The sequence below is a fragment of the Mixophyes fleayi genome, chromosome 1, assembly GCF_038048845.1.
Source record: "Mixophyes fleayi isolate aMixFle1 chromosome 1, aMixFle1.hap1, whole genome shotgun sequence".
Lineage (NCBI taxonomy): Eukaryota > Metazoa > Chordata > Amphibia > Anura > Limnodynastidae > Mixophyes > Mixophyes fleayi.
This window is the reverse complement of record NC_134402.1, coordinates 188529182-188555993: the sequence shown is the minus strand read 5'-3', so window position 1 is coordinate 188555993 and position 26812 is coordinate 188529182. Positions and strand designations below refer to the sequence as shown.

The 26812-nt window shown below is 40.6% G+C and overlaps 1 protein-coding gene across 2 annotated transcripts in view; it reads right to left on the bottom strand.

Moving 5' to 3' along the window:
- The window catches only part of CAPS (calcyphosine), a 36055-nt gene extending 9729 nt beyond the window's left edge, over positions 1-26326 (bottom strand). The window contains exons 1-2 of one of the 2 annotated variants that reach the window (XM_075204654.1): positions 26138-26326; positions 504-647 (exon numbers count right to left, since the gene is read on the bottom strand). In XM_075204654.1, coding sequence (XP_075060755.1) covers positions 504-640 — 137 coding nt within the window. In that variant the 5' untranslated portion in view covers positions 641-647; positions 26138-26326. The remainder of the gene's footprint in view (positions 1-503; positions 648-26137) is intronic. The other variant, XM_075204655.1, reaches the window with a different exon arrangement.
- Between the last annotated feature and the right edge of the window lie 486 nt (positions 26327-26812).

Sequence of the window (26812 nt, the reverse complement as noted above, 5' to 3'; positions counted from 1 at the left end):
CCAAACCAGTTCACTGTTGGCTACTCTCCTGAGTAGTACAGACAATAACTGAGCATTGATAGCAGGGAATAAGTGCCAGAAGGGTGACCCATCGAATTGCTGGTCCACTTCTCCTCAGCCGCAGGCCTTATTGCAGCTGCAAGCCCTCCTACTATGGTAGTTCCGCCACTGATAGTTACTCTATTCCCCTAAATAATATAACTGAGATAAAAAAAAGTAAACAGGCCTAAGAGATAAAGAAAAAAAATGTTATATATATATATATATATATATATATATATATATATATATATATATATAAAAACTAAGTTTAGTACTTTCTAGCAACCAATCAGCGATTATTTTTGATCAATCTACTAGACAATGAAACAAGACATCTGATTGCTTGCTATGTTTTTCCTACTATTTTAGGGAATAACCAAAAGATAAAACTTAAAACAAAGATAAAGTGACTATAAAAAGGCATAATTTAGTATTATCACAGATTGCCTTTGTCAATTTACCTTCCCAGACCTTTAATTCCAGATGCCCCTCTTGCAAGACACTGCAGTCTCAACTTCTCCACAGGGTCCTGGCACTTTGGAATCTGGCGCTGAGCCTTTGTCATCATTTCTCGCTCCAGTTGGGATATTGCAGCCATGAGTTTTCTGGCAAAATCAACAGACATCATTAATGGTTACTGGGTATATAGAACTTATGAGGCTCATTTTGAGATGGGCACAAGTCCCTTTTATTTAGCAGATTATACGCATTTCACCTCTGCGCCTGTGTACCACAAATATGTATGCCTGCGCCTGTATCAAGATTTTTATCTCTGACTTGTTCCACATTACACCTGGAGAGGAGGAACATTGAAGGAAAGGGGAGTGCAAGAGAGGCAGAATACAGTAATGGCGGGTACACACAATAGTGAGTTTATCAGAGTTCAAAGAAGATAAAGATATGTCTGACAGGAGGCAAATCTCTTGTGGCTGCTTGACCCCTGTAACAAAAGTCTGTGCTGCTAATGATAACCATCAAAAATGGCATGTCCCTCCTCTAATTTTAGGCATCACTGCTCATAGCCTGGGCTGACTGCGGCAATAACATGAGGACGAACAGTGTGGTGTCCCCCTGCAAAGGCAGCAACCAGCACCAGGCTATGACAAACTGGACAGGTTATACAATAACAGAGAATCCCACAGGATGGGGTCTCCTTGTCATAATGTGACACAGCCCCAGCCTGTTCATCACGGGGCTGAATTTCCTGGGGGAATAGGGTCCTCCCCCTCTAAAAAAACAGCCTGTTGCTAATAGCAATAGGACTGGATGAAGTTTTGGATGGAATAATCCTTTTAGAAAATATACTTTTTATTGTTTTTTTCAATTCTCCTGAGACAGAATAATATTCAATTTTTTTACCAAACAAGTAAAATTCCCTAATTAAGTAAAAAATGTATGTACAAATGGCGGTATAAGCTTATGGAATAAGGAGTACAATGACTAATGTAACAACAAGTTAAGGCAAAAAATGTATTTTTCTTTGTATTTATATCTCACCTGAACTAAATTTACTGAAGATTAAGTTATAATGTTGTGTGCTACCAGTTTAATTATGTGTGATGCTGAGATTGCATCCCATTATGTTTTATTTGTTTGAACTTAAAAAATAATAACATTTGATTTAAATAATAATGTTTTTTTCTCATTAATGTGTAAAGAGTATGTGCTATAAATCATGTAAATTAGTTAAAAATGTATAAGATAAATGAATTGACTAAACTAAATGAGTTAATTCAATCAGACCTGTTGCCAGAGGTGTATAAAATCAAGCATCTAGCCATGTAGTCTCCATTTGCAAGTATTTGTGATGCAAAATGGGTCATTCTAAGGAGCTCAGTGATTTCAAGCATGGTACTGTGATAGAATGCCACCTTCGCAATAAGACGATTCGTGAAATTTCATCCCTGCTGGATATTAGATGGTCAACTGTAAGTGATATTATTAGAAAGTGGAAGCATTTAGGAACAACAGCAACTCAGCCATACGGCGGAAGACCAAGTAAAATCACAAAGCGGGGTCAAGGCTCATGGTGCGTGAAAGACGACAACGCTCTGCTGATTCCATAGCTGAAGAGCTCCGAACTTTCACTGGCATTAATGTAAGCACAAAAACTGTGAGGCGGGAGCTTAATCGAATAGGTTTCCACGGCAAAGCAGCTGCATGCAAGCCTCACATGACCAAGACAATTGCCAAGCATCAGATGGAGTGGTGTAAAGCACACTGACACTGGACTGTGGAGCAGTGGAAAAGACGAATCACCCTTCTCTGTTTGGCAGTCAGATGGGGGAGTCTAGGTTTGGCGGATGCTGGGATAACGTTACCTGCCTGACTGCTTTATGCAAAATGTGAAATTTGGGGAAAGAGGGATAATGTATGGGGCTGTTTTTCAGGGTTTGTGATAGACCCATTATCTCAAGTGAAGGGCAACCTTAATGCTTGAGTATACCAAGTCAATTTGGACTATACTTCCAACTTTGTGGCATCAGTTTTGGGAAGGCCCTTTTCTATTCCAACATGACCGTGCCCTAGGCCACAAAGCAAGTACTACAAAGACATGGTTTGATGAGTTCGGTGTGGAAGAACTTGACTGGCCCGCACAGAGCCCTGACCTCAACCTCATTGAACACCTTTGAAATGAACTGAAAGGAGATTGCGAACCAGGCCTTCTCATCCAACATCAGTGCCTGACCTCATGAATGCTCTACAGAATGAATGTGCCCAAATTCCCACAGAAACAATCCAACGTCTTGTGGGAAGACTTCCAAGAAGAGTATAAGCTGTGTAAGCTGCAACAGGGGGACCAACTCCATTTTAAAGTATATGTATTTGAAAACAATGGCATTACAGTCCCTGTTGCTGTATTGGTGAAGCGTCCGAATAATTTTGTCCATATAGTGTGTGTGCGTGTGTGTGTGTGTATGTATATATATATATCTATATATATATATATATTGTTACGACTATATTTTGTATGTAGCAGCAGTACCTCAAATCCACCAGAAGTGCTGCTGTTCTGCCGCTGAACTGTACACCATGCCTGAAGGAGTTAATCTCCTTGCCTAATTAGAACTGTACCTGTCTCACAGCTTCAAATACCTGCCTCAGTCTTTGCTCTGTGCAGTTAATCGTTAATCCCTGGCTGCTGCTTGTTTCTCCCTGTTCCAGTTTTTGTTCTACTGCTGTTGATCTCCCGTTGTGACCTCGGCCTGATTACCGGTTTATCGCTATTCACTTGTGACCCTGAACTCTGCCTGGATACTGCTTGAACTCTCGTTGCCCTGATCTTGGCCTGATTACCAGTTTATGCCTATTTGCTTGTGACCTTGAACTCTGCCTGGACACTGGTTTCTGCTTGAACTTTTGTTGCCCAGACCTCTGCCTGGTCACTGGACTCAACTACTCTGTTTGCTTCCCTGGACAGACTCGTGCATCCTGGCAATAGGGTAACTCTATATTTATTCCTGTATTTTAACTATATTTGTCATTTGCTTGGAACCTGTTGCTCTGTGGATTTTCCTGTCATTCATCACACCTGTTCACATTTATGTTTTGGAGTTATATCTGTATATGCCGCTACCTGAAAATCTGCATATTCCATGAACTGAATCCTTGTTCATATATTTTGCCAGAATAAAGACATTTGGTTTTTATACTTCTGTTGCCGCTTCCTGAGTTCACTTGGAATCCTGACATATATACAGGTAGATAGATATACAGATATATATATATATATATATATATATATATATATATAGGAACCAGAGGAGCTTGGGACAAGTGTCACTAGTAGAAAGATGGTAGCAGGTGCTCAAGGTGTAGGTAGCTAGTGATAACATGGATTAGGGTGCTTACTGTGGGTATCACAGCTGGGAGTATATATCGACTGTTTGTGGTGAGCAACATAGACTGGAAGGAAGTACTCAATATATAAACAAGATACAAAGAAATGTAATTTATATTACTAGTCCTACTATTCTGTTTTAGGGAAGGGCAAGTACAGAAGTACCATCTATGTAGACCATGTATTTTTTTTATTCTAATCAAATGTATTTGGCTTTTTGTTTTTTTATTTTTAAAACTGTACCCCTTCTCCAATGCAATGGGGGGCACTTTCACATACTGCTTATCTTAATTATCAACCCATGTTACTGCTGATACTTGAGGTCCCAAAATATTTTTTTCCATATCAGACTTTCCGCTGCTTGTGTTATATGAAAATTGTTATCTAGATGTATGTTTATGAGCTTGGACTCAAACACCCCAGAGGCATTTCTATCTCTCAGGGAAACTGAGCTCACTGTGCTCTGAGTGTAGCAGTCTGTCTTCAAAGAAAATATTTTTTGTTTTCCTCAAATATAGTTCTTACAGTTAAGATCAGAGTTTAAATTATGGTTTTGAAAGAATTAAAATAGCCCTGAATCCACCCGAAACAAAACTCTCTGATTAGTAAAAAAAAACCAACAAATTAACAAATAACAAATTCCTGTAACGAGAAACAGCTTGTGATAGCATAGGAGCAGTTCAACGCCTTCCACGTTATGGTGCTCAATACTAGTTATTGGGGTCCCCCAGTCTGTAGGGATCAAGGTAAGCAAAATCATTTCCCATGTTTGGTGTACGATTCTTCAGCCTAGAAGCTAATTAAAGAGGCTTGTCATAATGTGGGAGTGACTGTGCTGTTCCAACACAGATATGCGCAGCTTCCAGCAGTAATTGGTTAGACTAAACTTCATGAGTGAGGTAACCGAAAGGTTCTCCAAAGCATGGAGTAACCTAGTTTCCTGGTGAATAGCAACATGCAATGGCCGGGGTTAAGCGTATGTTGACCTGTTGCCATGCCCCCTCCCAACTTGTCACTTGGCCTCCCCACCAGGATCTCCCAGAGGTGAAAGTCAAGAAGTTGGCAAATATGACTGAACCATGGAACCAATCAGCAATTCGCTTGTATTTGTCTGGTGCAAGTTAGACTATTAAAACATGTCTGATTTATTGCTGTGGAAAAATTTTGCACTTAATTGCAATGTTAATAAATGAGCCTAAATGTTTTCTTATACTAAAATTTCTGAACAATAGAATGTAGTAGCAACAGCAGATTAGGGAAGGTAAGAATAAGAACTGAGGGATGAAAATAAGCCTGAAGGCAATTTAAAAGCTGAGGCTTTATCTTCAAACTGGATTATTCTTTGGAGTTTAATAGTTAACTATTTGAGTATACCCATCTGGGGGTAAATGTATCAAGCTGAGAGTTTTCCGGCGGGTTTGAAAAAACAATCAGATTCTAGCTATCATTTATTTAGTGTATTCTGCAAAATGCTACCTAGAATCTGACTGGTTGCTATAGGCAACATCCCCACTTTTCAAACCCGCCAGAAAACTCTCAGCTTGATACATTTACCCCCTGGTGTCATAGAGGAGAGGGAGACATGGGCTATAGGTGGGATGGGCAGAAAATTAATCAGTCTCTGCAGTTCTGGACGTTGCTGGATGAGTATATGTCCCCTGCCTGTACTCTGCTGCATTTTTCATTGTATTTACCATCCTGTGGCTTTATCCTTTTGTTCTTTCCCTTTCCTTATTCTATACCTCTCCTGTCTTTTACTGGTTTTTCCTCTCTGTTTAGTTCCACATAACTGTACTTTGTAAACCTCCTTTCAATTCAGCCCTTCCCTCCCTTAGAGTTTTCACACTAGCATTGAACTTTTCCTATTGAGTTCAGCATGTGGGCTGCAGGAGGCGCAGAGCTAAGTGTACCATTATGTCTGTTCTAGTTATGATAGCTATTATATATTTCAAGAGGGTTTTGCTTGCAGCTAATCTTGATAGCACCTATTCTAGTCTTCATCATTTTCCTCTGTGCCTTTTCACTTCCCCCTGCCAGCCATTCAATGGTATGTGGGTCAGTGGTTATAGAATACATGTCATACTTGCCAACTCTCCCGGAATGTCAGAGAGACTCCCACATTTCACGAGAGTCTCACGGACTCCCGGGAGAGTGTTGCAATCTCCCGCATCTGCCCACTTCCTAGTGAGTGGGCAGAATTAGGTTCAAAACTTTTGGATTCGCCCCCTGCTGTAAAATGACGCGTTTGCGTCATTACGTCCCGGGGGCGGGTCAAAATGATATGAATTTTGGAGCCCCATCCCCATCACGCTCACCTCCCCCGGCAGGCTCCCAGAAGCCAGCCTGCTTGCCGGATACCTACCAACTTTCAAAAGTTGGTAGGTATGATACATGTGTTGTAATTATCAGGTTAATTAAGATTTTATGTGATATCAGTCTTTGCACTCATCATGCAGCAAGGATCCTTCCCCCCACCAGCTTTTCTTTAGCCACTTAGGAACATGTAGGTCACAGACATATGCAGTGTACACAGAAGTTTCTGTTGCACATGTGCTGGTTTTTACTATTTGCCACATCTTATTTGTCCATCCAGGCTGACACATAGCTCATGACAATAAGGGGTCATGAGAACCGTCTTATGTAGTTATTTCGAATGTCAATTTAATAAAAAAAAGGGGGGGGGGGTTATTTTGACATGTGCATTTAAAGTTCTGCCTTATAGCTTGCATACATTCAGGCCCGGTGCTCCCATTAGGCAAGGTTAGGCAGTTGCCTAGGGCGCCGGGCTCTGGAGGGCGCAACAGAATAAAAATTACTTTAAAACTGTGCGGCGACCGCTGACCATACCATCCACAGCCGCCGCACAGCTTCCGATAAATCCACGGGGAGGGGGAAGGGGCTATGGATCACCACGCCGCCTCTCTGCTCCATCTCCTCCCCTCCACTCACTGACTGTCAAGCGTGACATCATCATCACGGCCCGACAGTGTCAGTGAGTGGAGGGGAGGAAACGGAGCAGAGAGGAGCAGCTTTATGGCGGCAAGTAAAGGTAAGGAAAGACGTGGGGAGGGGGGGGGGGTGCGGATTGTGAAAGTGTGCCTGGGGGGGGGGGGGGGCGCGGATGTGAAAGTGTGCCTGGGGGGGGGCGCGGATGTGAAAGTGTGCCTAGGGCGCCAAGGACCTTAGCACCGGCCCTGCATACATTGCAATGCTCCTTACATGCTGCCCCTCCTATTATATTTAAATGGGGATACTGGTTTGCAAATACTTAATAAGGTTGTTCCCCCCCACTCACTGGCAACAATGCCAACGGTTATAAGTTGCAGTTTTTCTGCCAACAGTCCCCCCTTCCGCAGGTGTAAATGTCTTATGGCGCTACACCTCTGCTTGGTGCCTGCAGTGTCAGGGCCCCTGATGTGTAACCTCTGATATTCTCATTACCATATATCAATTTACATGAGCCAATTGCTTATATAACATGTAGGGATGTGCCCATTAGGGATTGTATCAATAGACTGCTAATTAATGCCTTTGTGACAGGATTTGCGAGTTGTGTAGCAGAATCCCTGCTTAACTTATATAGAATTTTATGTGATGGCTAAAGGTTTGACTGTCCATAATATAATTGTGATGTATTTTTTTGTACTGTCACATGTCCATATGCGGTAAGGATATCAGTATATGTATGCATGTTTTCTTTCACTTTCATTTTGTCATGGTAACAGATGCAGTTCATACAGATGGGTTCTGTTATGGAAGAGCTGCTGGCTGTGTGACATAGCTTACAGGTTTGGAGTGGGCTGTGTCCTTAGCAAGGTGCGTTCAGACTTATTAGGTACACAGGCTTTAGGAGTATACTTCTTTGTGGGTATAGCAGTTTTCGCATGATAATTTTTACCTATAGCATTCAGTTGATGGAGGGTAGCGCCACCTAGGGCTCATCCTGGTTCACTTATTAGGCATATGTGGGATTGTTCTTGCACGTGCGTAGTTAGTATACTATTCTGTATTACTCTACCAGCAGGGACCATACAGGTTTATTGTGCCAACCAGGGCCATTGTCATTTTCAGGGACATTTTGCGGGCGATCAGGTATCCATCTGTTATGGCTATAGATCTACACTATGTTACTCTCAGGAGGTTCTGTTTAAGGGAGTGACCAATGAAATGATTTTACACACTGAGAGCCAATTACTGGAGCGATACTCCAATGAACTGGAGAAAGACAGGACCAGTTTCTGTCATCTGTGTTAATAAAGGATGAAGATAATCTTTGTAATACATTCCCTAATAGTAATTCTCAGTGGGATTTTCTATATTTGCTAGGTGTTCTATGGTCCACGGGGTATCAGATTATCCTTTATTAAAGATAGTGCCATTCGATATTTCACCTAAGGCGCCACGGTGCTATCCGCCCAATCTAATTTTTTTCTTCAGCTACACTGGCCGAATACTCTCAGTATGTGTCAAGGACGCTATGGCATATTAACTTTATTTGTGTGCAGGCCTGTGCATGCTGATTACACTACTAACACAATGGAACAAACCTGTTTTAGCTGCAATGTGAAAGGGCAGCATCATTCAGCTTTATATTACACTAAGTCTGTATCTACTGTTCTATCTGAATCTGTGGGGATAGGTTTTTTATTTAATTTTCTATATTTCTGTTAAGTGAATATTTTGGCGTTGTTAAATATAGGTACAGATATATATGCAGAGACATGATACGGATTCAGATATGATGATTGGATACAGATACATGAAGGGTATGATGATACAGATACACGTGTGGTATGCCTGGCACCGCTGGGTGCATGTGATCAAGCAGTGCTCCTCGTATGAAGCTGCTGGATTTATAGAGTGTCCAAGACAGAGCTTGTTGAATTTTAGACTTAATTTACAAAGGCACAGGACATTTGGATATAGTACATGCAGAGAACTATTGGCTATCAGCGAAAGTACTAGTTAAAAATAAGGGGGCTGTACTTTCAGAGTATTTCCTACGTATGGTAATATGCGTTCCTGGGACAGGCGGTAAGGATGAACTCTTTAATTTTGAATTGGGCCCATGAGCTGACGATATTTTGGAAGCGTTCTTCTCTGTTAACTACTCTGTCGCCTTTCCCCTCCTACAGGAGTAGGTCGTCAAGGGGGCCTCTGACCTGGTGTCGCAGCCCTACTTCTTCCCTGTTTACTTCCCCATGCTACACAGTAAAGTATGTTTTCTGGGGAGGGTTACGTAGACCCATTTTTTCATTAATATCTCCAATACAAATTTACCCATCTGCAGTACTGAACAGGGATAGGCCGAGTGAATGAGTGAGGCTGATACAGTTTCTCTCATGCCCTGTGGGGCAGAGAAGATGCCTTGCAGCATGGAGGACCTTCCTTCTCCTGGTTATGGATCTGGGTTTGGACCCTAGATATATGGATGGGAAGTGGTATTTTGGAGCTGGACGTTTCTTGTATATATAAATATGCACATTCCCAGGTCAGCTGTACAGTGAGAAGGTTCAACTCAGACCATCTGGGTAAGGTACACTAGATTACGCTAACGCCCGGGGTTGGTTTCTCTGTATAACCGGTTGCAACAATTGGCAGTGAAATTGCCAGCCTTTGGCCGCGGTCCCATGGCGGGGAGGAGTGGAGATGGTTCTCCTCTCACCAGGTACCCTTTCTTGATGGTTTTTTCAGGCAGATATGGATTGCACTAGGCTTGGATAGTTGTTCAATTCCGCACCCATAGAAAAGAACAAAGGAGGGTTGTGCTGCCGAGATGCTGATTTTTAAATATACAATATTAAAAAACCAAATATATATCCAGAGAATCTCCCAATGAAAGAGAAAAGACACTGAAAAATAAGAGTTAATATTTATTAAATCAACCATATAAGGAATATGCATAAAAACCATAAAATATCCACTACTGATGGTGGCTGTTTGCAATCCACCACGGGTCTGCAGCAGCTGAGAAGCTTGATTATTTTTCTCCTTTATTCCCTTATTTTTATACGAGTAATTTGGTGGGTTTTCTGTCAATTCCGCACCCATTCCTTCTAGACTGGGGCCGCCACATCTGCAGAGGTTCCTGGCGCTTGTATCTAGTATGTTAAGGCACTAGGCAGATGGAATACTAATGTTGCCAAAAGTTATGTGCGGCTGTCACTTCCTACTTTTCTCCTTGCCTTACTCTCGCTGCTGCGATGACACAGGGTTATGGCTGCTTGTTGCCTTTGGAGGTAGGGCGCGAAGGAATTTGTCCATTTTTTCCTCTAAAATGTGGGCCTGATTGGAACTTGGCACCACAAGGTTTTATGGTTTTATCCTCGCTTGTGTCTTCCACTCACCCTTTTGTTTCCTCTTTAACCACATAAGCGTGTACACCTCTGGTATGGTGAGCTGCTGGTGTTGCTGGGTGTGTGAGTTTCCCCACTGGTATCTCTATTCTTTCTTTTTCGATTTCCTTTTCCCTACTTTGTCTGTTTTTAATTTGCCGCTGCTTAGGTATGCTAACATTTTAGTTTCTTTCCTGTCTTGCAGACCACCGGACCCCGCTGCAGATTTGGGTGATGGTACACTTTGATGTCCAATGGGCTATATTGCACAGGGCAACTGGGGACACCTTTCTGTTTCCAGGGTTAGTAATGGTCTATGGGAGAGGTTAAAGGGGTTTACGATGGCCCGGGAGTAGAGTTCTCCTGGAGGACATAGCTAGTCATGGGATGCCCCATATCTTGGTGATACATTTGGAGAAATGATTTGGGCCGATGTAAATCTATGGACCTGATACTATTGCTGCAATCCGTCATAGCTTGGGTCCATGCCTTCTGGCCTGCCCTTCTCCTATGCTGGTCCGATGTACTGCCTAGGAGGGTCTGGCGTTTCTTCCCTTAAGGGCGCAGGGCAGTTGTGATCCGGAATGATAGTTTGTCTTGTGTTGTCTCGGTTTATGTGCCCTTTAAGTGGCTGGCAGATGAAGCACCCGCGAATTGGATTCCCGTGCCCGTTCCTCTATAGGCCGGTTGGAATTCGCTAGAGTGATGAGGGCACTGGCTTTGTTGTAGGAGACAGGTAGGAGTGTAGCATAGGTAGGTGTAGGTATGGTGGCCAGCCACGGCTTTTAGAGATCCTGACGTAGCTGGAAAACGCAGTACAGTTGACGGCCAGTGGTTTGGGCACACATTACGGTAGTGGGCACGCTGAACCCACCTCTCCAAGTGAATCAGCTATACTCTTGGTACAGGTACCGCCCCTGTGGGTTGCCCTGTGGTTGCTTTCCGTCTAGCCCAGAGAATGGGTGGGTTCTTTAAGTCCAGGACACGGTGTCCCGTTAAGGTAGATATGTGCGCCCAGGGTGTAATTGTTTGTCCCCCCTCTTGAACCCAGGTGTATGATTGGTTGTCCCCCAGTTGATGAGGTCCCAATGGTTAATGCTGGGACAGTTGGGTTTTGCCTGGTAGACGTCAGACTGACTGATCTCTTCTCCACCACTATATTTAAATAAATCATTTAAATTTGCCACACTCAGGTCTCGTGTCAGTTATTTAAGGTTATTGTTAAATAAGGGTAAGAAGGTAAAGAAAGTCATGTTATCAGCCATTAAGCCTTTTAAAGGGCTTACAATCATATCTTTTGTTGAAATCATTAGTTTGGTATGTCTATTTGCACTCAGCATCATAATATGCGTAAGATGGCAGTTTTTTCTGACCTTAATATATTTTTTACTAATAAATTAAAATGCCACTGCATGTTTACTGACGTGCAGTACATTTGCTGACAGTTAGCAACTATCATACTGCGTTCTGCACTGCTTAATGACTTCAAAAAATGTTTGTTTAGTTTTTTACAAACAACTACATTAAGCACATTTCTGAAAGGAATGGATAAAATGTCTCAAAAGTTTCTGTCATTAACTTCTAGCTAACAGAAGCCATGTTGAGTTGTAAACACAAATGAACATCTGAGTCAAAGGTACAGGCAAAAATAAGAAAAAAACACCCCACAAGGTGACGCTAAACATAAGGCTAAGATCTGTAACATCTTCCTTTCTTTTGAATAATATAACATAGCTGAAAGTTTACTGTATTTTATTTATTTTTAACTATAAATTCAGTTTTTAAGGTGGTCATGACTGACGTGCGCTCTGGGAACAAACAGGATTCTGCTGGGTCTCTTTATCACTAGTAGGTGATAATGAGCCATAGTGAGTTTCCAGAATGTCCACCGTATTCCTGCATAGTTGCCCATTCTTCTACTCGTAGATCCACACAATTGTGTCTGTAAAGAGTACCGTCTACATCCACAAGATCTGAGTGTGGTGCTACATTTCTCACACTAGAGCTTAGTCTCCTGAGGCATGTGAGATCTCCAGTAAGGTGCTTCACTTGGAATGGCTCCCTGTTGTTGAGCTCAGGCAGCTTCTAGGCTGAAGAATCGTACTGCAATTTAAAAATGTGCTTCCTCTGCTGTAGTTTCTATGGTATGCCTAGTACCACACTGGACTAAATTAATGTTTTGCCAACTGACAAGGATATCTTGAGTCTTCTTGACATCAGGCGTGATGCTGGAATACAGCCATTGCCCTCTGTTGGCCAATGTATTATGGACTTTCAAGGGTCTGTGTTGTCACTGTAGTGGTCAACCTGCCGTGGACATGTCAAATATCATATGACATCATGGTTTCTTTCTGTTGTACATGTGCTTGATCTTTATTATGTATGTTGGCTCAGTATAATTTATATTTTGCTTGTCTATAACATGCACTGTCCTCAATGTGGCTTGAATTTATGCATGTTAGTCTCTTTGGTCTTAAAGACGTTGGTATTTTGACCCTTGCCCCTTATACAGAATACCTTTCTGTATGCTGATTTCATCTCTAAATGACCAGTAGTTCCTCACTGTAAGTGGTTTTTCCTCTTTTAAATCTGGCCATCTTGCCAGTACAATGGTCTTCATATCCTGCAGACTCTCAGCATTGATTGTATGCTGTAGGACCTGATGTAGCCATTGACCTGTGCAATTTTGGTCTGCACTTAGAAACAGTGTGGTACCCATCATCTGCTCTGGATACCCTATCCACAGCTGTTGCTCTGCTGAGAATTTCACTGATTGGGTCTCAGTGCCCAATTTGTATATGATATGGAAGTTTTAATGCTGTACTGCAAGCAATATGCTCTGAAGATGCTTGGTTGAACATTGGAGAGGATTCTTTAAGATGTCAATTAGCAGCTAGTGATGAAAACAGTGGCAAGCAAACACAATGCTCAGGCACTTTTCAATCTGTGCATAGTTATACTCAGTTGGGGTCAATGCCCTAGAAGCAAATGCAACTGGCTGAACTACTTTCATCAGGCAAAATCCCAGTCCAGGTTTGCTTGAATCATGACTGGCTTGATGAAAGCGTAATAATTCAACACAGGTGTGACTGAGACCAAATGTTTTATTTCCTGCACCGCATTGTTATGGTTTGGAAGCCAGTGTCAGACTGCCTCCTTTCCAGGAGTCTTTGCAGGTTCTCACACAACTCCGACAGGCAAGCCATTAATTTGGCCAGACATGCCACATTCCCAACAAACATTGAAACTACTTTAAATCTGTGAGCTTTGGCTACTCCAAGACGCTCTGTTCTTTCCTGGGTCAACTTTCAAACTGTCACAGCACAATGCTCAAGAGGATCCTTTTTTCTGAATATGTTTAGTTTAGTGCCACTCACTGGAAGGCGCGGAGTCTAGCGACACAAAAGGTGTTCACCAGTGACCCCCACAAGGGAATATGGACTTAGCCGCTCTCGTGTCGCAGATTGCGGTTCTCCCAGTTGGTGATAAGCGAGATCTAGTGGAGAGACAACAGAAGTGGAGATAAAGACAGGGTGTAATAGTCTGCAACTGGTTGTTGCTGAGGTTCGGAAGTGCTGTCAGCAGGGAAACTAGATCAGAGTGTAGCAATGGCAGCAGCAGTTTACAAGAAGGTTCTTGGTAGTGCTTGGAAGCACTGTAACGGAATCAACAGGGTGCAATAATCTGCGGCTGATAGGTGCTGAGGTCCAGAGGTGCTGACGGCAGAGGAATTGGATCAGGATATAGCAATGGCAGTGGCACTTTACGCGAGAGTTCTAGTAGTGCTTGGAAGCACAGTAACAGGAATATCAGGGTGCGATGGCCTGCGGCTAGTTATTGCTGAGATCCAGAAGCTCTGTCAGCAGAAGGACTGGATGAGATAATAGCAACAGGTAACACAGGGAGTCAGGAGAATCCCATCTGCACAGGTAGAGAGACACAAAAGAACTGACAATCCAATAATATCATCTGCTATTGGCTCAATACCACTTAGCCCAGTCAAAATCTCAAGTTGCAACAGAAACTCCAATTGGAAGTTTAAGCCTTTTCCTGACCCATGGGGGTCAAAAGGTGATCATATAACTTCTTTCTTCATCCAGCTTGCATTGCAGGAATGCATGCCATGCACCAACCAGCATGAAAACTTGTACTTTTGTCAGTTTGTATAAGACATCCTCCAATGTTGGCATGATATACCGAGATCTCTGCAGTGCTTCGTTTAGAAATTTCAGATCAATGCAGGCTTCACCGCAGTGACCATTTTGCTTATCCAGTCAGTTGGTTTTCTTGCAGTTGCAATATGGCCATCTGATTCAGATTGATCAAGTAGAGTCTCCATTCTTGGTTTGTAGGCTATGGGCATGTTGTCCAGGGCACACGGAAATGATGGGACACCTGGGTCAAGTTCAAAGTGTACCATTACTGGGACCGACTCAACTGGTCCCTTGAACACATCATAATTGGCCTAATTCGCTACTCTTTTGTCAGTAGGTTGGACGGATGATATTTCATCTTGTGTAGTGGAGCTGGAATTGTGAATTGCGTCATACCCAGGTGGCATAGTGCACCAGTCCCAGTAATGGTTTTTTAATGTGCTTCCACAATCTCAAAGGTGAACATGTGTGTACATCCACAAACAAAGCATCCTGTTCGGAACCGTCCCAAAGATTTAATCAGCTCTCCTGAATACGACTTCTGTTTGGTATTGTCACATGCATGACTTTCCCATACGCTTACCGGATTTCAGCGTGCAACTCTGTGTCCTCACATCAGGGAGCCTGTTCAGCAAAGGCTTTGGCACTCCGTTCCAGTATCAGGTACCATCTTGGATCACGAGTGAGCATACATGCGGGCGGGCGCCTACATGCACACGCCCACCTTTTATAAACTTCCATAATGCAGCATTGCCTGCTAGCCTCCTGCTCCTTATGCCTCCAGACAATTTAAACTCGCTTGTCTGGTAAAATGGAGCCAGATCTTCATGTCTAGTGTGCTTCCTGCTACTTTGCCATTTTAGCTCATTCAACTCCAGCCTATTCCTGGTATCTTGATATTTTCAACTCAAGCATATTCTTGGTATCTGCAACTCCAGTGCATTCCTGGTATCTTCAACTCCAGCATATTTGTGGTATCTTCAACTCCAGCATATTTGTGGTATGTTTATATTCAGTGTATACCTGGTATCTGTTCCAGCATCCTTTCCTGGTATCTGTTCCAGCATCCTTTCTGGTATCTGTTCCAGCATCCTTTCCTGGTATCTGTTCCAGCATCTGCTACTGATATCTGTTCCTGCAATTCCTGTAGTAATTTCAGCATTCCTGTTATTTGTTCCAGCATTACTCTCAGTATCAGCATCAACGTTCCTTTTAACTTTTTCTACCCTACCTGACATTCTTGCCTGGTACCTGCAGGGTGGGCCGTGATCTGCGTTGTCTTAGCAACAAAGTCCATACCTCCTTGCGGGGGTTACTGGCGAAGCCCTACACCACGTTAGTTTCCATGGCTCCATTGTAGTTAGCGTTAAGCCAGGCTGATTGCTTTGAATCCAGAAGTTCCAGTGCTTTCCCTGACAGGTTGTCACTTGTCTGTTGTGGGATTCTTGGTGCTAGCTTCATCTTGTCTCTTAGACTCATCACATTACATGTTGCTCTTAAGTCTAACTGGCAGAGTTGCCTCTTATTATTCAAGTTAATAGGTGTAGACCATTTTTGGCCTACTGATCTTATAGTACAAATGCATTCTTCTGAGTAAATCAGCTCACGACTCTGAAGGTCTGCACCAGCTGCTGTTTTTTCTTCTAAAGTGTGTACTTTCCCTGATGAATTCCATGTATTGCTTGAGAAGCACACTTTAGAAAAATGATTTGTAATACCACAAGATGTACATGTTATTCCAAACACTGGGCACAAGTCTTTCCCTCGTCTATTCATTTTGCCATTTGCATGTTGTATGATTGCTGGTTTGGCTGCTGGTGAGCTCTTTCGCTGGTTCTTATGCTATTGTCTGATAATGTATTTTATATGAAATGTAGGGTACCTTTAAGAATGCTTCACATTTTAATATGCTCAGTGATATATGTATATATTTTAGTAATCGTAAGAAGTTTTGCAGAGGATGTTAGTAACAGAAGTAAATATGGCATCTGCAGAAGTAGCTGATTATAAATAACGTACTACCTTAAGGCTTCTTGGAAAATTGCACCATAACGCTAGAACAAGTACAACCGCAGGCTTGTCAGGAAACTGATCTTGTGATTCATCAACTGTTTTAGCCCATCAACAAGTTCCTCTGTACTATAAATGTATAACCTGGTATGCATTAAAACAGAGCAGAGTCTATACAGAAGAGCTGGTGTTGTGTATATTCTGTTCTCCGATCGATCATAATGCATGCATGCAGGAAGATTTCCTTTGATTGTTTATAAGCTCGGCATCAATCCACGGATAGCATACGTTGGATTTGACAGTCTTTTGACCAAGTGACAAATGTTGTGCTGTTTTCATTTTGCAGAATCGAGATTGTCAATCTCCTGACTCTCCATTGCTCTGATTCTCTGGTCAGTGAGCTTTGCTTTGCCACACAGCTCTCTAGCCGCTGGCAAGTGTACGTTCCATTCTCATTAGGGACAGCTGTGTGTGTTCTCACATTTATGTCCAATACTAATTTGTACCATATATGTTTATATTTTAATGTGCCATTCTCACAAGTTGCTGCCTTCTTTCTCAGTCATATAAAAAATGTATTTACCTTCCATTGCGGGCACGAAAAATTGACTGTTCATAGATCCCATTTTTTTGCAGGTTTAAGTACATTTACATTCACACTGGCTATCTAAATCTCCTCTGGCTTATCGTCAAGGCCTGTAGCTAAAGCAAAATCTTCTAAATCAACCCTGAAGTTCTCCCAGTCACTAATAAAATTGTCACTCATCTGCATTCCATCTGAAGAAGGAATATTATTAGTAGTTGCCATAATTATGTGTTCCTTCTTCAGACTAGCTTTAAACTTAATCACAATGGGAGGGTGTCTGTAATTTCAATCCAATTCATATACATGCATTCCTTGTCCTTATTTTGTTGTTACAAAGCTTACCACAATGTTGAAATGTTGTGCATCCTTTAAGCTGCATCATTTGTGTGCAGGATAACATCTGGCACCATGTTTCAGATACATTTCATAATCACAGACGCATAATGCTAGTTGACAGAAGCCATGTTGAATAGAAACACAAAACAACATCCGGGTCAAAGGTACAGGCAAATATAAGAACAATAATATAAGTGTAACACACCCTAGTGGCGTTTTAGTAAACCCTGCACCCCAGTGAATACAGGAAGGGTCATCTAGAGGGCCAGTTAGGTGTTTGTGAAAGTGACACAAGCTGGTTGCTATGGTGACAACCCAGCCCAGCCTGGAGAGACTGAGTAAGAGGAAGGAGGGGCTGTCAGCAAGGGGGGAAAGAGACACAGGAAGAGACAGAGATAGAGATAGGACCAGTAGAGCTGATGTGAAAGCTGGGGACCTTGGACAGTGAAGGTGGGTGTTCCAGGGTCCTCCGGCATTGCCCAGGTGTGGTTGAGTGGTGGCTGCTGCCTAGAGACAAATACTACTGTCCCCTAAGCATGAGTGGGGGAGCCCATAAGGAGAAGGACCCCAAAAGAGAAAAGAGGATTGCTGCATACAGTATTGTGGTTGCATATACAGAGGGGAGAAGTCCCTAATCCCAGAAAGGGGGAGAACCCCAGATCACTAAAGAGAATCCCACGAGAGAGAGGGGAACACTTTCCATGGAAGAGACCCTGAAGTGGGGGGTTGCTGCAAGAGGCATGGTAGCTGAAGTGTCAGAGCCAGGGGTTGTGAGTACACAGAGAGAAGTGTCAGAGCCCAAAGGAGACATCATCCCCGCAGAGGAGGGGTGAGCTGCAGTTGAGAGCTACACAGTGTGTGCCAGAACTGCATGCTTTGAAAAGAAGCTGCCTGCCAGTTAGCATCCATGTGTATGCCCCTGCAGAGAAGGGCTGTACTGCAGTGAAGTATGGAGTGTAAGAGACATGTGAACTATGTTATATAACATCTAGATAACATTAAGAACTGTGCATGAGGAGACAGGAAATATATTTGCAACCATATTCATATTTCTCATTAAGAGCTGTGGTGGAGAGAGTAAGGGGCTGTATATATATTTCTGTATTGCTGCAACCATTATGATTATTGTGCTGGAGGTAGAGGAGTGTGAATAAAGAGTTCAGTTTGTGATAGATAGAGATGGTCTAGCGCCCAAATTATTCTGACATTTATTGCACTGCACCACAAAGTGACATTACCTGTGTCCCACTACTTACAAGGAAACACCTGCATGTGCAGGGACCCCAGGTCATTTACACCCATACCCATCAGCTAGCCAGGGCTTGAGAAAGAGGTGCACTGTGTACCCTTTGCACACCACAACACATACAGTGACGGGGTTACATAAGGCTAACGTGTAACAGCTCCCATAGCGGCTGCACCCTTGCTAATATGGTAGTTACAGACCTCATTATCACATACATTGCATACACGCCATTTGTTTATCTTTCACGGACTTCTTATTTTTAATGAAGACTATAGACTTATTTTTCCTTCTTTTATATTACCACCTCCTAATCCTGACACCTTTCTCTAGCTCCAACTATACCACACTTCCCAGTATTTCAAAATAAAAAACCATTATTTTTTGACCATCGGAAATGAACTATTAAAAACAGGGAAACTGGATGGTGGCAGATGTGTAACCTCTTTAATATATATATATATATATATATATATATATATATATATATATATATATATATATCTCTATATATATATCTCTATATATATATATATATATATAAAAAAATAATAGCAGGGGAAGGATAATGTTTGGTATTAATATATTCAAGCTATGACCCTGTCTCCAAAGGCCCCTTCACAGCTGTGTTGGGAGACAGACCTTTCGTTTTCCATTTCCCCACAACAATGGGAGAAAACATAGCTAAGTTCTGTATGTCTAAATGTATCAATCACACAGAAATACAGGTTAAACTCCTATATAGATTATTTCTCACCCCTGCTAGATAACATCATTTGGCCTTCCCATTCGAAATTCTCTTGGTGCCAGTGTACCCACGTGGCTGACAAAATGCATATTTTTTGGACTTGTCCATTTATTCAATTGCTTTGGGGAGAAGTTTTTGGCCTAATATCTACTGTGCTCGGAGAGGCCATTGCTCCGGACCCTATCTTGGTACTTCTCCATACTTGCCCAGTGTCCATCCCGAAACATGATAAATATTCTTTGGACACATTTTGATAGCAACTAGAGCCGCAATAGCTCAAAATTGGAAGAATCCCTCTCCTCCCACCTTGTCCAAAGTTATTTAAAAAAAACAATTTAGTTATGCTATGGAGACAAACAATATGTCCTATTCCTATTCTGCCTCAACCCCCATTATGAAATGGTTTAAATGGCATGTGTATATTACAGATGGCATAGGACTGGGTCAAGGAGCCTCTGGCTCTACTCCCGTTTTCTCATCCTTTGACTTAATTAAATCCCCTCAACATTAATAGTTTGTCACCCATCAAAACCCGACCAAGCGTATAGGATTTGTTAAGATGTGTGTTTTTATCATTCTCTTCTCTGAGTATAACTTTCCTCTTGATATTTGGATTGTACTTTCCCAGTTGTGTAATTTACCATCACTACCTTTGCAATCTCCTGTTATGTCCCCACCCTTAATGTTCCTCTTTCTTTTTTTCTGTACCCAGTTTTATTTCAATAAAAATTATTGATGATAAAAAAAATTAAACAAAAACTATTTATAAGATAGGATTCCCAGAAAGACAGCTGCTTATAACTCTTCAATTAGTACATCTACAAGCACCATCACTGTAAAGTGTAGAGAGCCAAATCCCATGTATTAATGTTTCCCAGTGCAGAAAATGAAATTAACAATTCTTTTCACTACCACGAGTCAGATAGGAATTTATTTAGATCTTGGAACCATGTGTTCCATAGACCAATGGGACCCATAGCAATTGCATGTGTTGCTATGTCATATGCAGATATATAACATTCTAGTAAAAATAAAGTATTAGAAATTATTCTTGTATTGATGAGATATTTTATTTTTTACTCCCCTTATATGTATATTGCAATGTCTGCCTCTCTTTCATCCTCATCCTAATGACCTGGGGGTAGATGTATCAAGCTGCGATTTTTTTGGGCAATTTAAAATTGGAGCAAATCGCTGGAGAAAACCAGCGATTTGTAGTGCAAAATTGCCATTATGCATTAACCAGGGATTTTGACTTTCCTAAATCCAATCTGGCAATTTGTGTCTATTTTATAAACCCCTATCTCTCCCATGGTAAATGCAAACTCGCAGGAGATTAAAAACAAACTCGCCCGAGTTTGAATTCAAAATCACCAGATACAACACGCTGCTTTCTATAGGCGAAATTGGCAAACACATCACTGTTACACTGCAGGGCAATGTTAATATAACAGGAGGCATAATGGAAGTTTAAATAAACCATCTTTTTTGTTGTAGAGGGGCAAAAATTATTATGAATCTTCTTATGGGGAACAATTTTTTTTAATAATAAATTAGTGGCCCAAATGTAATTACAAAATAAATGTAAGTGTTTTGTTTTTTTTAATAACAGTGGCTGATGAAATAGTCACATGCCTACCTTTGCGCAAATGCACCTGTTTTTACAGAAAGTCGCATGGATTTAGCACCAATATTGCAACATCTGTGCAGATGCAAATATTTGCACTTTTTATACTTTTTTTATGTCTTCAAGTTTGTGTTTTTAACCTTTTACTAAGATTTATTTAAAACATTCTACTCTATTCTACATCATCTGTTCACTTTTATTTTATATATTTTTCCTCTAAAATGTAATTTTCTTTTGTTTTTGTGGTTATATAAAATGCCCAAAAACATATTTTAACATGTATTTATATGGGCAGGAGCACTTCAGTAAGAAGAACTTACTGAAGCATCTCTCTAGCATGTTCCCATGCTTTACGCAGCAGGGAGAACCATACCAAATGGCATAATGGCTGCTCCATAAAAGTGGTTTGCTTTTTTGTTGGTTATATAAATAATTTTCTACACGGTGAACCAAACATAACAATGTGAACAAATCCCATAGGGATCAATGAGGCCTATTACAGATAGATGTACAGAGTAGTGTATAATTATAGCACAAGCTTTTTTGATGTCACTCACATGGTTTTACTCTTGTTTTCGCTCGTTTTCGCTTGAATGATAGGGAGATCTGATTGGTGTGGGCTATGGCCTATAGAAATTAAGGTAACCACCAGCATGCATGTGTTTAATGATTTTTTAAAATTAGATTTTGTTTTATGAACAGATTATTAAATGAGTTACATATTTATAGACGTTCCCAAATGTACAGACCGGTTCAGGCCTTTGTTTTTTACAGTATGGGGCATATTAAGTGAACTCCAGAGATCACGTTTAAGCTCTGTAAATCTGCGTTGTTGTGGTACCGTATTACCTTATGTAATGTGCAGCTGCCACGTAACCACGATCTACGGAGCTAATTAAATATACCCCTATGTGGTAAAACAAAGTAAATGATATGTATATAAATGCTCTCTGCCTTCAGCCTCCTACAAACCATCTGGAAGGGAATAGGGAAAATAAATATAGAATAAAAAAAAACATTTTGCATGATGTTACCTCTGGCTAATTGCCTTATTCTTGGTGGTTGTGAAGATGGCAGCAAACATAAAAAGGATTTTGTACATCCTAATATTGTGGTATCGTACAATTTTCTTCCATTATGTAAGTTTAAAATAAATATGATTCATTTAAAAAATTAAATAAACATTGTTTACTAAATTCAGCTATAACACACTATTGAAATCGCTTTGATATTCTTTTTTACCTGTTGAGGGACTCCATCCTACACTCTTGCCATGGAACCAGTCACCTCTAACAATTGCCCTCAAACACAGATAGGTAAATAGGTAATAATAAGATATAAAAGTGATTGGTAGTGGAATGACTCAGCTTCTAAAGGTTTCTTGGTTTCTGTTGCTATTGACTCTCTGATGATTAATCTTTTCTGGTGTACAAATTCCCTTGTGGATACTGCGTGTTTACATCTAGGAATGTACAGAAGAAAAGCCATGAATAGCAAGCACCATTAACCTTTTTAATTATCAAGGAGATACTGCATTAGCATCATCTAATATACACAGAGCTAATACATTCCATTCTGTTGTAAATTGTCTTCTGTTGTAAATTACTTTCTTCTCAGAAGATACAAATGGTGTAAAAGCAGGTGTGTGGGATCATAAACAATTTGTACTGTAATTTTGCCCTATACAGTACATCTGTAACAGACACCCATTGATGCCTATATGTTTGTTTACATAGTCATCTGCAGAAAAGTATATGTCAATATGACCACTCAAAAATCAAACATCTTTGTGGAGAAGCCATTAAGCCACAAATGTTTTCTATTAGTCTCCTTGCTGCGTAAAACAGGGGACTCTGCTTGAGAGATGCTTTGTTCAGTAAATTCTCTCCATCAAGTGGCCACGGATGGCATTGTCTTGCTCTTGTCTCTAGATGAAAACTTCTGCCCATATAAATACATGTTAATATACGTTTTTCTGTACATTATAAGTTAACTTCAGAAAGAAAATATACTTTATTTTAAATGTCTTTAGTTAATAAATGGCGTATTTGTGTACATCATGTGAAAGCCTTATAAAAATGATGGTGTGCACAACTACACTGAAACGTTGAATACAGCAAACAATACCACAAATGCTGTTTTTGTCCAGCTTCTCACTGAAAAGGGGGGGTTACTTGGAACTGTGCAGTGAGGTCCTAATTGGAGTAATTAAAGAGTGTAATTTGAAGGTCATCCCTACTTGCCAAATAAGTCATACCTTTCTTTCAACTTAAAATTATTTCTACCAACTTCCAAACTTTACACATAATCCAAGTAAATTAAATAAAGGGGGTAGTCCAACAGTGGAAATGGGCAGGTGAAATGTCTCATACACCAGACATTACAGCAGAAGCTGTGTGTGTTACAAATCTTGTTTGTGTCCCATCTTACAGTTATAGTTCACTAATAGGTACAAATTTAGGAGTAACAGAATAGGGTATGATGCTCAAATTTGCTAAATCCGGACAAAGGTATGTATATTGGACTTAGGAGCAAACACAGCTAAGCCTTATTGGACAAACCATTTGTGATGTAAGGGGTGGAAGTGCAAATACTCCTTGCTTTTGCATGCAGCACCCAATTACTGGAGAGATTTATTTTTACACTGTGATTTAGAGATGAGGAAAGACAAGACCCCTCTCTAGAACTATCCACATATTTTAAATACCTATCCCCACCCCCAGCGCGGCAACACGATATAACTATTATTTGCAATTAGCACACATTTGTTAGCAAAGTACGCATATTGGTTTGCTTCACAGTTATTGAAGCAAAAAAAACAATTTGGTGTAAATCTGTCAATACAGATTTTCTAGAAACATATAATTATGAACATCAGTATGCTTTATTTTAATGTGCCAAGCTGTACAGAAGATGTGTATTTGCAACACATTAGAATTATGGTATGGCCTCTTTTCATTTAAGTTTACTAAGTATATTTTCTCTGTCCACCATTTATCTGAATCTTAGGGGTCTATTTAAGAATTGGTGGAGCCACAATGCCGGCATAGCAGTTTCTCCATTCGCCGGTAGCGTTAGGCTACCAGTGAAGACCTTGATGAAGAGGGGAGTTTACACTTCTACATTGGGGCTCCCAGAGCAGCAGCAGGAATAATACATTGCAGTGGTACATCATTATTAGAGCTACAGCGCTGGGGTCATAAATAGACCCCTTAAGTAAGCATCAATACTTCTCTTACTCTATGTCCTGGATACAGTTTGAAGTGAGTGTTTTCTTATGTATGCTGTGTAAAATAAAATTGTGTCATGTCATGTTTTAGTGTGTAGTGCAACCTCAGGTGGCAATTATGGGTGCCCTAATCAATCTGTGCACAAACTAACATAATTACTTCCCTAATGTATTGTAAGCTGTAAGAGCAAAATATTGTCAGTTAATTCAGTGTTTTATACACTACTAATTTACACAATTAGGGTAATTTATAAAAGCACAAAAATGCAGCCCAAATGTATTTTTGTGATGTCACATGCCTTTGTACAAATTTCCCAGTTTTTAAGGAAATTCCATAGATTTAGGTCCACTATGGGAGCATCTGGTGGGGTATTTTGCTAAATGCGGATTAGGCTTACCAATGCATCAGGTTTTTGTTAGTATGAAATGACATGACGTGAAGGGAGAAGGCACGTTTGTGTGTTTATTGGGTGGAAGCACAGCCTTTTTGCTAGATAGGTACCAGTTGCACTTTTGTGTAAATGCACATTCTTAGGCACACTTCAAACAATGTTATAAAAAACATTCAAATACTCAAAGGTATAATTAATAGAGTCTCAATGTCACATGACTCATGATAAATTTAAGACATATCAAACAATAATAAAGAAAGACAATCTAAGCAGATTTTTTAGGAGAAAAACAGAAAATGTAAAATCAATAAAGAGGTTAGTCCTAAAGTGGAAGCAGGCTGGAATTTGTAATGTTTCTATTATCTATATCATGACCATATTCTAGAGCAGGGGCCAGCAAACTTTTTCTAATCAGTGCGCCTGCAAAAATCTCTTCAAACTTAGGTGTGCCAATTGTATAAGTATATATTATTTTATATATATATATATATATATATATATATATATATATATATATATACACACATACTTATTTCTTATTTTATCATGCTACTATCATTATAGCATTAATAGCAATAGAACCAACAAATAAACATTCATGTAATGCCTCACAGTTGTGCCCCCGGTACATGTAATTCAGGCCTGGCCAACCTGTGGTTTTCCAGGTGTTGTGAACCTACATGTCCCAGCATGCTCTGCCAGCTATCAGCAGGTTATCCACTGGCAAAGCATGCTAGGACTTGTAGTGTCACAACACCTGGAGAGCCACAAGATGGCCTGACCTGATGCAATCCCTCATAGTTGTGCTCCCAGTTATCCCTCATAGTTGTGCTCCCAGTTATCCCTCATAGTTGTGCTCCCATTACATGTTATCCTTCATACTTCACTGGAGTCAGCATCTTTCGTTCCACAACAGAACCTGGGAGCTGCATCACTAAAACAGCTGAAGAAGAATGAAACTGAGCTGCTGCCCGTTTCGGCCATCTTCAGCTTCTTTAGTGAAGCAGCTGCGGATCTCCGGCGAGCTCCAGATTGCCAGACAGAAGTGGTCTGCGTGCCAGGGGTTGACGACCCCTGTTCTAGAGGATCACACAAATGTAGTTGCAGACAAAGACTGGGAACTGAACGTGAATCTTAAAATGCTCTTGGTGGACAATTAAGTAAACTTGCAGCAATAAAGAAGCCATGAGAGTCCACTTTTTAATGTTTTCAGATAACTATCAATGGCAATAAAATATTGTCTAAAATAGAGTTTTGCTGCACAATACATTTTGACTGCCAGAAAAAACTGAATCAGTCTCACACATTATAGGCACATTTGATTGGTCATTTGTCCACTCCCTAATATTGTAAAAAAATCATGAATTATTAGGCACAGTAAAGAGTATTCTCAGGTATGGATGAATTTCTGAAACTGGCTTTTTTTTGTCTTGTAAAACGACTTTAGTTTGTGGACACTGGATGACACCCTTGAAAATCCATACTACTATTATTGTGTGCAGCAGATGACTGCAGAGATGAGAGAAGCCCAAATATATAACGTGGAGTTAAATGCCAAAGAAGAAATCAGGGAATGGTTTTATAAAATTCTTACCTCTTCCTGGGTAACCCTCACAGCACACCTTGAGAATTTCTGAGCTAGGAAACTTATTGAACCCACAGTAGCGTCCGCTCAGCACTTGCAGTTCAGTGTGGTTGCAGCTGTGGAGATGTTGATTATATCCTGTATCCGTAGTAACATCAGCATCTCTCTGCGTCATACCAGTTCACTGCAGAACTCCTAGCACGACCCTGCCCTCTGTTGAAGGCTATTGAAAAGGAACTAGGGAAATCACTTTGACTATGCAGTAAGACTGATTTGAGAGATCTTATCTAATCCAAAAGAAATGTAACTTGATGTCAAAAACATACACAAATACTCCTATTAATACTGTTCTTTTATTAATAGTTAGCAATTTTTGCTAATATATATGTATGTATGTGTGTGTGTGTGTGTGTATATATATATATATATATATATATATATATATAAGAAATTCACAGGAAATATGTTTACTATTATATTATAGTGGGAAACTGATTCAAAACGATCACTGATTTCTTAATCTTCATAAGTTTATAAACAAAATAAATTAGCACTGACGACGTGTTTATTTAACCCTTCTACCACAGATATACTATGTAAAAAATATAACAAAAGCATATTTAAAGAAGGAGGAAATGGTTCCAGAGGAGAGAGATAGGTTGAGAAGGTGGACAAGGTGGGATC